The sequence below is a fragment of the Mus pahari genome, chromosome 20 (assembly GCF_900095145.1).
Source record: "Mus pahari chromosome 20, PAHARI_EIJ_v1.1, whole genome shotgun sequence".
In the NCBI taxonomy this organism is placed as follows: domain Eukaryota; kingdom Metazoa; phylum Chordata; class Mammalia; order Rodentia; family Muridae; genus Mus; species Mus pahari.
Window position 1 is genome coordinate 37,626,175 of NC_034609.1, and position 16,291 is coordinate 37,642,465.

Below are 16,291 nucleotides of genomic sequence, written 5' to 3' on the forward strand. Positions count from 1 at the left end.
ATATATATATATATATATATATATATATATGTATATATGTATATATATATACATACATATATATGTATATATATACATATATACATATATATATCCTCTCGTTGTGAAAACTATAACCCTTATTTTTCAGACTTACAGGTCAGGTCAGCATGCGTGACTGACAGGAGGCAGTTGTTTTAGATTTGCACCACAAAAAGTTGCTGCCTGAACCACTATTTGAGCTGCACCGCCCTCTGGTGGAAGGCCGGTGGATTGCCTTCAGGCACATTTCCCTGCTCTCACTCATGTCTCACCTTGTGTCCCAGGTAAAAGAGGCCATGCAGCGCATCCACGACCGAGGGAACATCGGGAAGTTAATTCTGGATGTGGAAAAGACCCCAACCCCGCTGGTAAGTGGAACGTAAAGGAAACTACCCAGCTCAACACCAAAGACAAACCAATGGACCGTTAGAAGTCGTCAGAGCTGGTGGTATCCGAGGAAATACAGGCAGCTTGCAAGCTCTCCGAGACTTAGAAGTGACCCCATGATGCCAGAATGAGGGACTAGCCATGGACAAATGAAAGTGGAGATGGAAAAATGAAAGTGTTTGAGAAAGACAGGAAAATTGCTGAGTGAGGAAAGACAGAAAATGGATGGGGGGGGGAACATTTATAGCTGTTATGTCTAGGCACCAATGCAAAGGCTTCCTAGTTCATCTTTATGTACATACATGGGTCCAACAGAATGGTGCCCACTACCTCCAGGACACTTCCTGGTACTCCTCTTTAACTCACTTGCTGTCATCGGGAGAAAAATCCTAAGTTCCAGGCAACCCACAAGAATACAGCACATGAGATTTACCTGTTCCCAAACGAGCATCTTTGGGGGAGAGATGGCCTAGGATGTAGCCTTTAACCTCTGAGTGCTTGCATTCAAAGCTGGGTTCTCAGTCCCGTTTGCAGCCTGGGAAAGTTTGGCCCACGAGCTTTGGTCTTATTTATAAGCAAGAGACTGACAGATTCCTCTCAGTTAGAAAGGCCCGCCACTCTAAGTTCTAGGTAAGCGAAACAAAGGAAGTATGGAGGTTTGTGCAGCAGTATCTGTCATTTTCAAGAAACAGAAGTACAATAAGTAAAACGATCTATGGTTCTCAGCTCAAGTGTGTGTTTTCAGAAACAGATCCTTGTCTTTTGTAGCTCAGGTGTAATGGACGTTTCACTCCATACGAGGTAGTTAAAGAGAGGGTCATAATGTGCCACTTATGTTGCTGATAACAACATGGATACAGTTTTTAAAATACGAAGCCACAGGACTATTGAAGTGGGGAATGATATCGTGGAATTAAGAAGGAAGAGCTAGGGTCCAAGGACTCCCCTGCAAATACACTGTGGTCTACGTAAATATGTCTCTTTCAGTCCCGTACATAGAAGGTTCTAGATCTGCCCGGGCCAACTATTGCATTTAAACAAACTATCTGGCACTGGCTTTCCATGCAAAGGCACTGCCTGTCTCCATGAACCCATGATGTTCTGATGGTCCCTGGTCTAGGGTTAGGTTTTTCTTGACCAAGGGTCAGAACCTGTCACATGAAGGCCAAAAGATGCTCCCATTCGGGACAAGAAGAGCTCAGCTCTCCCCCTGTTGAGTTATTGTTCTTGTTTTCTGAGAGTGTTTTTACCCTGACACCCAAAGGAAGAAAGAAACAGTGAAGAATGGGTATTTGAAGCATCACTGGTAGGGAAGATGCCTCTCCAGTCCATCCCAGGATGCTTCAGTCCATCCCATGATGCTTCAGTCCCATCCCATGATGCTTCAGTCCCATCTCATGATGCTTGATCCAATGCTCAGACATGGTGAGGGAGTGGGTAATATGACCTCTGTTGAATTGCAGATGGCCAACGACAGCACAGAGACCAGTGAAGCGGGAGAGGAAGAAGAGGACCATGAAGGGGACAGCGAGAACAAAGAGAGGATGCCCTTCATCCAGTAAGCCAGACCTCGCATCGGTGAAAGTGGAGGATGGCTGGGAAGAAGATGGCCGCCAGGAGAACTCTTCTGTGCTCCCAGTGAACCAATGCTGTAGTCCAGTGTGTGTCGTGTTTGTCCGCAGTCGGCCAAGCTAAGAAGCTGTTGATCACTGTTGTGTTTGGAATTAAGTGCCAATCCCATTCCATGCAGTATTGTGTCCCTTCCTGGTCTGTGTATCACGCTCTCCCCTCTCCCTTGAAGCAAACCCATCCTTCTTCGGGTCCCTCTTGACAGTTCTAGAATAGCCTTGCAAACTAATACTAGCCCACAGGGCCCAATGTCAGGAACCAGGCCACGTTTGATTGAAAGGTGTTGTCACGGAGCCCTGTTCAGATCCCCACTCTTCTTCGGGCCAATGACACTCTTTGCCTGCCAACAATCAGTCATGCCTCTAAGCATGGCACTTATCAGTTTGGCTAGTGACAAGAGAGTAGGCCAGGAGTATTCACGATCCTATACATACAGAATTCTCCAAGCAGTTACTTTGTCACTTTCTCTCTTAAGTGCTACATCCCGGTGTGTGTCTCTGCACCTTAAGGTCTGAGCCTCTCTTCTTTAAAGCTCCTCCCTGGTTCTTATTTATAAACCCAGGGAGGCAGATGTGGGTTCTTTCCTGGATAGAGGTGGGTCAACAGCATCTATCTAAGGGCAAGCTACAGAGATCTCTCCTCTGAAACTGTATCTCACGAGCAAAGTCCTCCCTGTGCCCAATGTAGACCCAACTCAGACGTCATTGAACTTACCTGGGTTCTCACTTGCAGCCTTTGTAGTTACCAACCACTCTTTTTCAGCTCCTTCCCAGGAAACACCTTTCCCGAGGAAGAACCCCCTGGAAGACAAGTAATTGAGGTTGAAAAGTCAACTGGTTTCTCTTGCCTGTTCAAAGCCCTTTCGAATGTGTCACACACCCGAGGGACACAGATGGTGGCTGCCCAGCATCTGACGACAAGTGCGTGATCCCCCCTCTCCCAACACACAGAACCACGGTGCTGATTTGCAGGTCCCTTAGAGGTCAGAGGCCAAACCGCTCGATCAAATACCCTGTTCAATGTCCCAGCTTGAAAGGGACAATTCTCATCCTCCCCAATAGGCTTTCGAAGTAACACCAGTTACCACAGAGGAAGAGGGGTCTCCCTCCCTCTGCAGAGGGGTTGCTTACTGCCTCCCTCCCCGGCCCTTCTGTCCTAAGAGGTCACACACCCTGTCACTCACAAACCGAGCTAGATATAAAAGGCACCCCCGTAATGAGCACCCCTGAGCTTATTTTCGTCTTCTGGAAGACCCAAGTGGGTTCCCATGACCTTGGGTTGGTGTTCCAAGTTTCTAAACGTCCTTGAAGACTTAAGAGGGCTCCAATGTTGCCCACTTTTTTCCACTTATCACTTCAGGGTAGGCCCCATTTTCCCAGGTGGGCTGGGAAGGAACGCGTCTCCACAATTCCCCGCCCTGCTTGGTTTGCAGAGTAGCCACTCGCCTGTCATTTGCCGTGTTCCTTTATCTCGATCCTGATCTTGCGATGATGACTTCTTGATGCCAAATATTTACCTGAAGGGAGTCTTTCCTCACTGTGACAGGGAAAGTCAAATAGGAAGATGAGAAAAGAAGCTGCCAGCCAATAGGCCAAGGGGTGCGAATACGCGAAAGAGTGCCAGTCACAGATCCTTATTTTCTACCCCTGGGGGAGAGATGCTATCAAGAATATCACGTACTCAGTCCCATTTCCACCATAACCATGCTCAAGGGTGGGTAGACCTGAGGACCACTCTCTGAGCGCTACACTTACGAGTGTGTAGAAATAGCCTTTTGGAAAGGCTAAGATCAGAGTCAGGAAGGTCCGCCTTCAGGCGACACAGAACCTGGCCCGCATTCAGAATCCAGACGGTCTGGTCATGTACAACCAAGAAGCCTCGGGAAGTCATCTTCCCCAAACCTGTTTCGTTTGTTTCATTTTGGAAAACCATTGATCACACATGAAAACCCTCTCCCTCTCCTGAGAACACAGAAAGAGAGCGTTTGAGTGTGAGCAGCAGCGCCATGAAGAACAGGAGGGTGGGTGGGTGAGGGACAACCGGAATCGGTCAGTCATCCTGTGGACCTTCCTTCTCGTGGCTGTTTCCTGGAGGAAGTGTAAAGAGTGTCTATGTTTGCCTTAAGGGAGCTTTGAAGGCTTCTTGGAAGGTCGAGCTTTACTAGAACGAACCGAACATCGTCTAAATGTGTCTGTGGCTTCAGAGCTTTCGTTATATTGTTATATTGTGCCTATAAAGCAAATTATGTTTACATAAAAATATAATAAAGTATTCAGCATAGCATAACCTCTTACGGCATCCTTTACTCCCCATAAGGAGCTGGGTGTGTTCCGACGACCTGGGCTTCACGATGCAAGCCTGTCATCCCTGCACTCAGGTTGGCAGGGAGTGGAAGATGGCGGTGACTTTGAGGCTAGCCTGGGCTACATAGTAAGTCGCCATCTCAAAAAGAAATTAATGGCACACAGATGATGCCAGTGTCGATATCAAACACCGTAGAAAGTAGCAACAATGATAATGGCAAGCATTTATGAGACACCTACTGAATGCAGCCGAAAGAACAATGCATGCGCTAAGTCACTGACTCAGTGCTAAGTCCTGTCTCATATGACACCCATGCACGGAATGAAAAACCAGAACATGTGAAGCATCAATACTAATCTGAGGTCACATGGCTTAGTAAATGAGTCCAGAATTCACCAAGTTCCAGGCAGGCTTTCACTATGGAAACCCATGCTCTGAACCACCAAACACACCCTCTCACACTTTAAACATCACTACTGGCCAGAATCAGGCGACACCGACTTGCAGTTTTCCTCTGGGTCAGAAACTTAAGAGACAGCCTGCGCTGCGACTTGACAGCTCTCCTTCAGGCTATTTAGCATGGTGGCTATGCTCAATTAAATCACACGATGTGAAATTTCCCTTTAGCCCTAAGAGATTATAAAAAAAAGTCAAATCTTTCCTTTGTTCTGGACTCACGTTTGGCTCAAGACTCCCTGAAGACTCTCCTCTGCGCCCTTCACCCACAGTTCTTCCCACAACGGCTTGCTTTCTCTCCCTCCTTCCTCCCCCCTCAATAAAACTTCCTTCCAAGCTTCCGTGGGAAGCCTCCCGATCGCTTTAAGGCCCCATCATGTTCGGATCGATCTCCCGATACTGCTTCCGTCCAAGGCTCTCCCTCACACCATAAGACCCCCATGATGGCCTTGGGGCCCTCATGCTCTCAAACCTCACTGAAGGGAACTGAGTGTCCAGCGTCCTCTGCAGACACCCACGGCTACCTTTCCCTTACGACAGCTGTAACACGTTATGTTTCCAATCATCCCTTGCTCACCAGAGCTCCTTCGGGGATCTGTTTCCCTCTGATTTCAAGGTTGTGCTCATAAATTGGCTTCACTTTGTAGTGACAAATATGTGTGTCCAGAAGCTCTTTGTTCCTCTTCTGCCCTTCTACCCAAGTAGTCTATGAAAGTCTGTTTTTAAAGCTTGCATATCTCAAGAATATAATTTTCACAATCTAAAATGTTCGAGGTTTTTTTTTTTTTTAAGAAAAAAAAAAAAAACACTTTTGCAAGGGCCAGGATCTCAGGAATGATGGGGTTCACTCCTGGAGAGTGCTCGGAGCTTCACTATCCTTCTCAGCAGGGAGCTGACAACCCAGAGACATTGCCCCAAGCCCTCATCCATAGGCCACGTGGATATATCTCAATTTATAAAATAGAAAGGATGACCAGGCAATCATGACCTTTCTGGTTGTCAGGTTTGCTTTCGTTTCGATAAGGTCTACGGTAGCCATGCCAGCTTCAATCTCACTTCGTAGCAGAGGATGACCTTGAACTTCTGATCCAACTGTGTCGACCTCCTGAGTGCTGAGGTTACAATGGTGTGCCACCACATCCAGTGTATGCCGTGCTAGGAGACAAATCCAGGGCCTCCTGCATACTAGGCGAGGTCTCTCAAACTGAGCTATCCTCAGAGCTGCCAATCAAAGTCTTACAGAGTCTTACACGGAGACTTTGTCATTTATCTTTCCTATTTAATGCTTCCTTCTTTGTGTAAATCTTATGGCTACCCTTTACTTTACTGTACATACCCAGCCACGTCTAAACACAGTCCAGAAACAACACCAGGAATTGACGCTCTTAGTGAACATTCTCTTTCTTTCTCCACCCACGCTGCCCACGGCTGGGAAGAACTGATACCTGGGAAATATTCAGAGGACTCCTTTCCATTCTGAGAGTTTATACATCCAAATGTTTCTTCCCTAATTTGTTTATGGGAAAAGAAACGGGTGCTTGGGCATTGCCTGTCATCAATAGATTGAGCCAACCTCTAACTGTAAAGATGACGATAAACATATCCTCTGAATAATTCAATAGGTATCCGAACCTCCAAACAACCCACACCGGGGAACTAAAACAACAACCCCGCGCAGGCGCAGTCAGGAAGCACAAAAGCCTTAAAGCGCAGGCCCAGTCAGGAAGAGCAAAAGCCTTACAGTCTCGCCAATGAGGGTAATGCTATGGGCAAACTGATTTGATAACTGAATTTTATCCGAAACAGATCTAAACCCTCACCCCATTCCCCCAGAAAAGGCTCATATATTGAAGACCTTTTCGGAATGCAAGAAGTATTGATAGGAAATACCACTGGGATCTGAAACACCAAAATGACCCAAGCAGTCACAAGAGTCCAGCAAAGCAAGATCTTCATTTGAATTAGGCAGCCAGGGACCGCAGATTCAGCAGCTGACTGCATCCCTGAAGGGAAATTGCACGGCATATTTAAAGGATGAAATCACAAAACGAGGCAGATCGGGATGGGCTATAGCATTGTCCAATCATATTTTGACACGAGGGGTTGGGCGCGGGAGCCTCCATTGTGGTTTTGCCTGGACTAGGGGTGCGCCAGTGTTATGGTTTGTATATGCTCAGCCCAGGGAATAGTACTAGATGGAGGTATGGCCTTGTTGGAATAGGTGAGTCATGGTGGGGAAGGTTTGCTAGGAAGAGCCTCATCCTAGTTGCCTGGAAGTCAGTATTCTGCTAGCAGCCTTCAGATGAAGATGTGGAATTCTCAGCTTATCCTACACCATGCCTGCCTGGATGCTGCCATGTTCCCACCTTGGTGATAATGGACTGAACCTCTGAACCTGTAAACCAGCCCCAATGAAATGTTGTCCTTATATGACTTGCCTTGGTCATGGTGTCTGCTCCCAGCAGTACAACCCTAACTAAAACAACCAATCACAAGAAAGGGGTAAAAAACACTGATGATTAGGCCTTATTCTGCTTCTCCTGGTTTCCAGGTTTTTGACTTGGAGTCTTAGTGATCAGGTCTCATCCTAGATAGACATTTGGTCCATAACGCAATATGATAAGGAAACAGAGGAGTTTATTCCTGGGCCTGGGACCATGAACTCCATTTGACCCTGCAGCAAGATGGAGAAGTTATGCCTGAGCTGGCTGGATTCAGATAACTGTTTCTTTACAATACATACCGGAAGGGACTGGGTTGTGAGAACTCTGTCTTCGTTGGTGGCTTAGTCCATTGATACATTCAAAATCTGAATAGGCTATGGGGTTTGAGGGGGGGTGTAGAAATGTAGAACTGTGGAATAAGAGGCCTTGGGGGGAGGAAATAGGTCACTGCTTAGTGTCATGGAAAGGCTTACCTGTGATGTTCCCTTCCGTTCTTCCTCTCTACTCCCTGACTGCCGGGAGATGAACATCTTTGCCCTTCTGATGTGATACTCTGCCTCACCACAACCCAGAATTAACAGAGTTGGCCAGCCATGGACTGAAAACCTCTGAGATCATGAGCCAATCCTTCTTGTCATTTCTCTCAGGTACTTTGTTACAGCAATTGGAAATCTAGTTGCTACAAATGGCCATGTTGTCTGTGTGCGAGGATTGTTATTTAAAAAAAAAAAATTAAATGTGGCATTATAGATGTAATCCATTTGTATTAGTCAGCGTTCTCTAGAGTCACAGGATGTATAGAGTGTCTCTATATATGAAGGGAAATTATTGAAATGACTTACAGTCTGTAGTCCAATTAACCCAACAATGGGCAGCTGTGAATGGGAAGTCCAAGAATCAATTAGTTGCTCGGTCCCATGAGGCTGGGTTTCAGTTGGTCTTCTGTATGAGCTGGGATCCTGAAGAAGTAGGTTCCAACATATGGGCTGGCAGGCAAAGAAGAGTGAACCTTCCTTCTTCCATTGTCCTTATGTAGGGCTCCAGCAGAAGTTATGGTCAAGATTAAAGGTGTGTACCACACGCCTGGACCTAAGCTGTTCTTTACTTGGAACTTGCTCTGTCCCAAGCTGCCTTTGAACTCAGAGATATGCTTGCCTGTGTCTCCTGGGATTATAGGTATATACTCCCTTGCGTGGGTTGGGTCTAAGCTTTTCATGACTGATATGCCTTAAGATACAGATCAAAAGCCTGTATCTTACAGCCTCAAGATCTGGATCCCCGGTGTGCCCCCTCCCCCCGGTTCTGGATTGTAGCTTACTCCAGATACAGTCAAGTCGACAATGGGGACTAGCCGTCACACCATTGAAAGCATCACCCACGAGTTCTGTACTAGAAGTTACAAAGACCAAACACATGCCTAGTATGATCCAGTTATAGCTTTATAAGTGTCTTAGCTGGGGGGAGGGGGGGGAGGAAGTGAAATTTCAGTCATCAACCAGTTCTCAGTTTAGTGTTGTGATAATAAGTTTTATTTCTTAAATGAAAGGCAAATTTGTTTGAGGGGTCTCCCTTGATACTGAGAATTTATGTGTGATGAGTAGAAAAAGTATGACTACAACCAACAAAAAAGGTTCCTTCAGGAGTAGGTACGATAACTTTCCAGGCAGATTCACTATCGTTATGGACTTGAGTGTAGAAGCACGGGGCAAGTTCATGGAGTGATCTGCCTGGCTGTTGTGTGCACCGTGTGAAGAGAGATTACCAGAGCTATACAAATAAGACCATGGAAATCAGGTGGCAGGGGAAGAGCGGAGAGAGACAAAGACAGAGACAGAGAGACATAAGATTATGGATATCTATGAAGTTTCAAACTTTATACTAAGCATGAAAAAAAATTGCTAAGATAGTGTTGAAGAATGGAGAAAACCATGGGAAGTCTTTCCAAATAAGCCTCATTATTTTGCCTGGTCCACAGGTGGGAAGCAAAACAGATGAGGTGTCATATTGGCATAAGACTTTCTGATCAATTTCCCAGGATATGCCCATGCTCTATTTGGCCATATTTTAGGGTGATTGCTAAACTGTTATGACGTGGATACTATTTATCTCAAGAAAAAGCACAGCCAGGCATGGCTTTTCCCAAGAATCTGGAAAGTCTGTTCCATTAGAAGCTTCCAGAAAGTAAACTGTCATGCGAGGAAGTCAAAACTAATGTAAGGGCAGCAACTCACATGGCATGGTCTCATGCCAGGACTCATATTCAAAAACTAGAGTTGTGCCGGGCGTGGTGGCACACTCCTTTAATCCCAGCACTCGGGAGGCAGAGGCAGGCGAATTTCTGAGTTCGAGGCCAGCCTGGCCTACAAAGCGAGTTCCAGGACAGCCAGGGCTACACAGAGAAACCCTGTCTCAAAAAAACAAAAACAAAAACAAAAACAAAAACCAGAGTTGTGCACACAAAGCATAGTTCCAACTCCAAGTTAGATGCCCAGAGGATGAAACTAAATCAAAACAAATCATGAAAACCACCAATTATTTGCTGTCTAGTAGCCATTTTACATACACCCACGCTGCAATGCAAAGATGTCTCGGAAAGAACCCACCACCCCACCCTATAGTCAGGGTACCAAATTCCAAAGAGGTTGGGTGGCCTGTCCACCATCATTCTGTCAGAAAATGAAGGATCCTGGTGTGAAACACGGGCCTCCATATAATAGAAAATCTCTTTCCAGTAGTGGGAGACAGTAGAGTTCAGCAATTCCGATGTATCCTCCTCACAAGAATAGTCCCCACATCTTGGCAAAGAGTGGTAAGTTTCTCCTCACTAGACCTAGTACAAAGCAATGTTCTCAGGAAGTCTGTCATTAGCCCAGCTTATGTAGTGGGCCCATCTTCAAGCCCATCACTGAACAGAGGGATGGCTCTTTTGAGTGTCCAGCCTGGCCGTATGTGCCCACTCCTGGGCTTACCCTGGTGGAATCAGACAATCTGATTGATGCCAGTCCATCATGGCTGGGTAAGGAGAGGTGTGACACGGTTCCTGCCCATGGAACATCGCCAGGCCATTGATCGTCATGTGTGCCGCTGGTTGCTGTTGCCCTGCAGCTGATCTGCTGTCTCTTCTATTTTACTTTTAATCTCTCTTTCTAGGGAAATATTCCTCCCTCATTACAAAGCTAATCATTCCACAATAAATAAAACAGATGTGGTTCTCAGGAATGAGAAATGGAGGTGGTGGTCATGAGGCTGTGGAGGATGAGGAACAAACTTTCCACTTGGCTTTTACGGCCATGGGAAAGGATCTAGACAACACAGCCACAGAGGCTCTGAAAGTCTACATGGTCCTTTGTAGAAATTGCTCATTGTGAGACTCGACCTTGAACTTGGAATTATATGAAGAGACACATGTACCCTCCAGTCCAATGACTGCTGCATTAGTTAGCCAGGGTGACCTTGGAGACATCGAGGATAGAGAATTAAAGCGGTCTCAAGAAGAAAAGGCATGGGCAGGAAAAGAAGGAGTCTATAGAAAACAAGCAAATGAGAGATGGGTTTATCTTATAGGAGGAAGGCTCGTATGTGATGCAGAAACAAATAGTATTAGAAGGAGAGTAACAAGGCCATGGAGTGGCTAAGATAAACAAAGACTAGAGAATTAATAGATGATGTACACGCATATAAAAAGTTAGTGCTTCATCCTCCTAGCTACTTGAAGAATTGAAGGCAACAATGCCTTCAGGAAAGTAGGCATCGTTTTTGAAACTTTGTAAGAAGTCATTTCAACCTTAGTAGTTTGTCACCTTTCTGTTCTTCCATGAAAAAACGTCAGTAAAGACTGCTGTCTGCTGTACAAAGAAACCACAAGAGCTGTGCCCAGCTACCCACAAAGCACAGGCTGTGTACAAACTATAAGGAAATGTGCTTTTTGCTTTGTGTTTAGCTTCTGTTTTAAGGGAGCAGGGGTTGGGACTAATGATCCGGAATTTTTATAATTTATGTAAATGTAAGAATTTCTAAAAACACGTATTAACAGTGGTCAAAACCTTGATGGTGTAGTTTTAGTAAATAAAAGACTGGGTTTAGGATCTCTGGTCGGGAGAAGGAAAAGGAATGAAATGGGAAGGAGGCAAAAGAATGAGAGAAAGGAAGAAGAAGGAAGAAGGAAAAAGAAAGGAGAAGAAGGAAGAATCATGAGAATCCTTGGGCAAGGAGAGGGCCCTCGAACTGACAGCTGCATCCACTACTGACTCAAGGGTTGTTATTGAATCAGCGCCGCTCCCACTCACCCCTTTCTCAGGCCCCTCCTCACGCTGAGGCTGGAACTCAGCTGTTCAAGAAACATGTCAAGTGACAGAAGAATAGATCCTCCTCGGGAGGGATGTGGGCCAGTTAAACCATCTGTGGTGGTTTGAATAAAAATATTCCCCATAGGCTATGGAGACTGGTACTATTAGGAGATAATAGTGTTTTAGTTAGGGTTTTACTGCCACGAACAGATACCATGACCAAGGCAACTCTTATATGGACAGCATTTCATTGGGGCTGGCTTACAGGTTCAGAGCTTCTGTCCATTATCATCAAGGTGGAAACATGGCAGCATCCAGGCAGGCATGGTGTAGGAGGAGCTGAGAGTTCTACATCTTCATCTGAAGGCTGCTAGCAGAAGACTGGCCTCCAGGCAGCTAGGATGAGGGTCTTCAGCCTACATCCACATTGATACACCCACTCTAACAGAGCAATACCACCTAATAGTACCACTCCCTGAGCCAAGCATATATAAACGATTATTACATGTGGCCTTGTTGAAATAGGCATGGCCTTGTTGGAAGAAGTGTGTCACTGGGGGAAGGCTTTGAGGTTTCAGAAGCTCAAGCCAGGTCTGGTGGCTTCCCTCTCTTCCTGGCTTCCCTATTTATTCTCCATGACATCTCCTTCCATACAAACCAGCCGCCCAAGACTTCCGATGTATTGATCATTCACTATGTGCCAAAAAGTCGTCTAAGCCCCCATAGCCGTCCCCACCAAATCCCACCACACACATGATCTTGCTGTACCCGAGACCACCTAGAGCTGTATATAGTTCTGTGCGTGCTGACAGCTCCCATCCGAAGCTTCTCCATTGGTCTTTGTTCTTCTCCACTGCAGGCTTATTCCTCCACCACAAGAGACAAGAACTCATGGGTTGTGAGTGGGGGAACAGGACCCAAAGAGCAGGCTCATCCAATGGAGATGGAGAGTCTGTTGATAGGCACCCCACCCAGCACCACTGGGCCGTAGTTAAGAGCCATGGACAAGTCCCCCACTCCCTCGTTCCTACTTCCTAACATCTCCTTCCACAAAAACCACTTTGGCTTAAGCCCTTGTCTTGAAGCCACCTTTGGGAGAAATCCAAACAAAATAAGCCTCCTAGATGTTAGTCTGCTAACTTCTCCTGACTATGTTACAAAGTCCACGACACCATCCCCATTTCTCGGTGATAATGTTCAGATCAGAGACATCAAATAAAATATTCAAAACAATACAGTCGGCGAATTCGTTTCCCGGAGTCGCTCTCAAGAAATCAAGCTGCGCAATCCCAAATGCTCAGGTCCCTGAAAATAAGCACAACCAGGAAACAGTTACCCAAAATCTAAACTGGTATCCTTATTAATAGACTCCTGGTGCCAGTCCCTCTCTGTTTTCCGAAAGTTCTCCCAGGGAATGAGAAGGGATTACTGCTGTTTTTCCAACTCTGGAGAATTCTACCTGAGGCCAAAAGGCAGGGCCGAGAAGTCCTGATGACTTAAAGGGCTGTGCTGTGAGACAGGGAATGAAACCAACACAAAGAAACGCAAACACCTGTACGTCCCACACCCTCTGCTAAACAAGCCTGGAGGCCTGGTTACCTGGCACAGCGCAGCTATGCAACACTCGCTTGACCTGTGCAAAGCTTTGGGTTCAATTCCTACCACTAGCACCACCTCCCCCCCTCCCCCCCCCCCCCGCAAAATACCTCCTTGTTTCTGGAGTTGTATTTCAGAGGCAAAACATCTAGCAAAAGCAACTGGAGCAGGACTTTCTCAGGCCCACCAGTGATATAAATCATGACAATCAGATACAATTCTAGATAAACTCTAGGCTTGTGAGGAAGGATGACTATTTACAAAATAGGAAACCAGTGACTGGCCATAGAAATGACAAATCCAAGATCCTGCCAGCATTTAGCTCTCTGCCGGTACAGAATTAACAACTGAATATACAGAGATACATCTTCATACAATGTACCCCCAACAAGGAAGGGATCATGTCGACTCACGGTTTGAGGGTACAGTCCATCATGGTGAGAAAGGTTAATATCAGGGCTGTTAGGCAACTGGTCACATGTGTCCTGTCAGGAATAAGAGAGAGGTGGATGTTCTTCTTTTATATAAAACCTGAGACCCCTGCCCATGGGGAGGTGCCACCCACATTCAGTATCGTCTTCCCTTCTCAAACCTCTCCGGAAACATCTTCACAGACGTCCTTCCTACCCAGAGCCTTGGCTCTTAGGCAACTTTATATCTTATCAAGATGACAATCTAGGTTAACTATCACCTATGAAGAGCCGGATAACTCTTTGATATTAATCAATTAGTAAGGCAGGAAATCAGCGCCCTGTCAAATTGACACCTAAAGTGTCTAATTATTATCTAGATGACTTGAAAGCACATCCAATCCTCTCCACCCGGCTCTAACTCTTGTCACTCTCTGTTAAAGCAAATGTTACGAAGGAGATTTCATTCACGCCTGCAAATATTTACTGAGCTTTGGCTATTGGGCATGGACCTGCTTCGCATGTTGTGAAGGACTCAGAGACAAACAGAACCTGGATGAGAGTTCATTGTCTAGAAGAGAGAGGGAGGCAGAGACACAAACAGCAGGAGAGAGCTGGTGAGGATAAATGAATGGCACCATGTGGGGGAGAAGCACTGTTTAGTGGCACCCTGGGGTGCAAAACTGGGAGAAACTATGGTTGAAGCAAAAGACTGGAAAGATTTTATGAGTTGGTGTGAAATGGCAGTGAACAGGCTCAGCTCTCTTTTTTTTTTAAAAAAAAATGTTTTTAATTTTATGCATATGCTAATCTACCTGAGTTTATGTATGTGCACCATTTGCATGCAGTTGCCCAAGGAGGTCAAAAGAGGGCCTCAGATCTTCTAGAACTATAAGTTGTAAGTGAGTGGTAGTGTCTTAGTCAGGGTTTCTATTCCTGCACTAAACATCATGACCAAGAAACAAGTTGGGGAGGAAAAGGGTTTATTCAGCTTACACTTCCACATTACTGTTCATTGCCAAGGGAAATCAGGACAGGAACTCACACAGGGCAGGAACTTGGAGGCGGGAGCTGATACAGAGGCTATGGAGGGGTGCTGCTCACTGGCTTGCTTCCCCTGGCTTGCTCAGCTTGCTTTCTTATAGAACCCAGGACTACCAGCCCGGGGATGGTCCCACCCACAAGGGGCCTTTCCCCCTTGATCACTAATTGAGAAAATGCCTTACAGCTAGATCTTAGGGAGGCATTTCCTCACCTGAAGCTCCTTTCTCTGTGATAACTCCAGCCTGTGTCAAGTTGACACACAAAACCAGCCAGTCCAGGCAGTGAGCACCTGATACCAGTGCTGGAAACCAAACCTGAGTCCAGCAGCAAGGGTTCTGACCTGCTGAGCCATCCCTCCAGCTCCCAAGGACTCAGTTTCCTTGATAAGAAAGAATCCGCTGTGTCTGTGGTGGGGGTTTGGGGTATCACCAGAGGAGAGTCATTTGAAGTTGGTTTAAGCCAATATAAAGTCTCTCTTAACCAGCCAGCAACTACACTAAGTGTTTAGGATCCCAGTGTAGCACTGAGCCTTTCTCAGGGTGAGCTTTTAAGTACAAAAAACAAACAAACAAACAAACAAACAAACAAACAAAAGCCAAAAACATGTTCTGGGTTGACACACCTCAATTAACAAGAGCAGTTAGCCAGAAGTGGAACTACAGAAGCCAGAAGGCAAGGCCAGTACATTTAGAGACTTCCCCAGAACTGTGGACTTTGATGGATTGGGGCTTTGTTTTCATCTTGGCAGGTATTACTGCCCATGTGCCCGAGTTTTATGGCCTAATGGCACTTCCATCATGGAGTCAGTTATGCTAAGGTCTGGGGGTCTGTTAAGTTACGATGTCCTATTAGTAGCTGCGATAAGAATCAAGGAATCTGAAGATGGATAGTCTGGGTTTGAATCCCACTCTTGGTTGCCAGCCCTGTTAGCTTGCCAAGTTGCTAACCTCTGAGTCTGCTGCCCTCTTCCCAATGAAACATGATGCAGATTAAACGAGTCAGTGGATATTAAAAAAAAAAAAATGCTTCAGCAGGAGACTGGCCCAGAAGACCTCTGTTCTTGTGAGGCCCTTGGACTGTTGTACCTGAACTTCCTTTGCAGCATAAACTTGTCTCCACATATTGTTAGGGGTTTAACTCTAACCCATGGAAGATCTTGGGGATAGTCTATACTAGTAACCTGGTGCCTAAGAATAGAGTTCGAACACAGGAAAGTCAATAGATCACACTCAAGACTTCCCAAGAATCCCTACTACCCAGATCCTCAAAGCCAGTCCTGTTTCTTTGTTTGTTTGTTTGTTTTCTGACAATGTCAGGGTTTGGCACAAAGCCCTATGCACATTGCAAAAGTTCCCACCGCTGGGCCACCTACACCCCAGCCATCTCCACATCCTTCTCGGGATCTTAGTCCATCAGAAGTGGATTCTGTGCACTTCAGTGGGTTAGACCCAGTTTCTGAGTTTCTGTCACACATAACTCCAGAGCCTTGTCTAATGAGAAACAGAATCCCTGACTGCCTCTGGTGGATGGTTCAGCTTCCTGGTTGTGTCCATCCACAGCCATCTTTACCTCCTAAAGGAAGGGCAGGCCATGCAGTGTGACGAAGGATTTCCACCACACACCACAAGCAAAAAGCAGTGTGAGATTTCAGACTGGGAAAGCCATATTTGTAGCTTTTCTACAAACCAAACATGTTATCAAAAGAACAGATGAC

General features: G+C 46.0%; 1 protein-coding gene across 1 annotated transcript in view; it reads left to right on the top strand.

Annotated features, from left to right (window-relative positions):
- The window catches only part of Vat1l (vesicle amine transport 1 like), a 163,845-nt gene extending 159,525 nt beyond the window's left edge, over nucleotides 1–4,320 (top strand). Inside the window, exons 8-9 of the mRNA XM_021220394.2 lie at nucleotides 306–389; nucleotides 1,872–4,320. Of these exons, the coding sequence (XP_021076053.1) occupies nucleotides 306–389; nucleotides 1,872–1,970 (183 nt within the window). The 3' untranslated portion in view covers nucleotides 1,971–4,320. The remainder of the gene's footprint in view (nucleotides 1–305; nucleotides 390–1,871) is intronic.
- The last annotated feature ends 11,971 nt before the right edge of the window (nucleotides 4,321–16,291 follow it).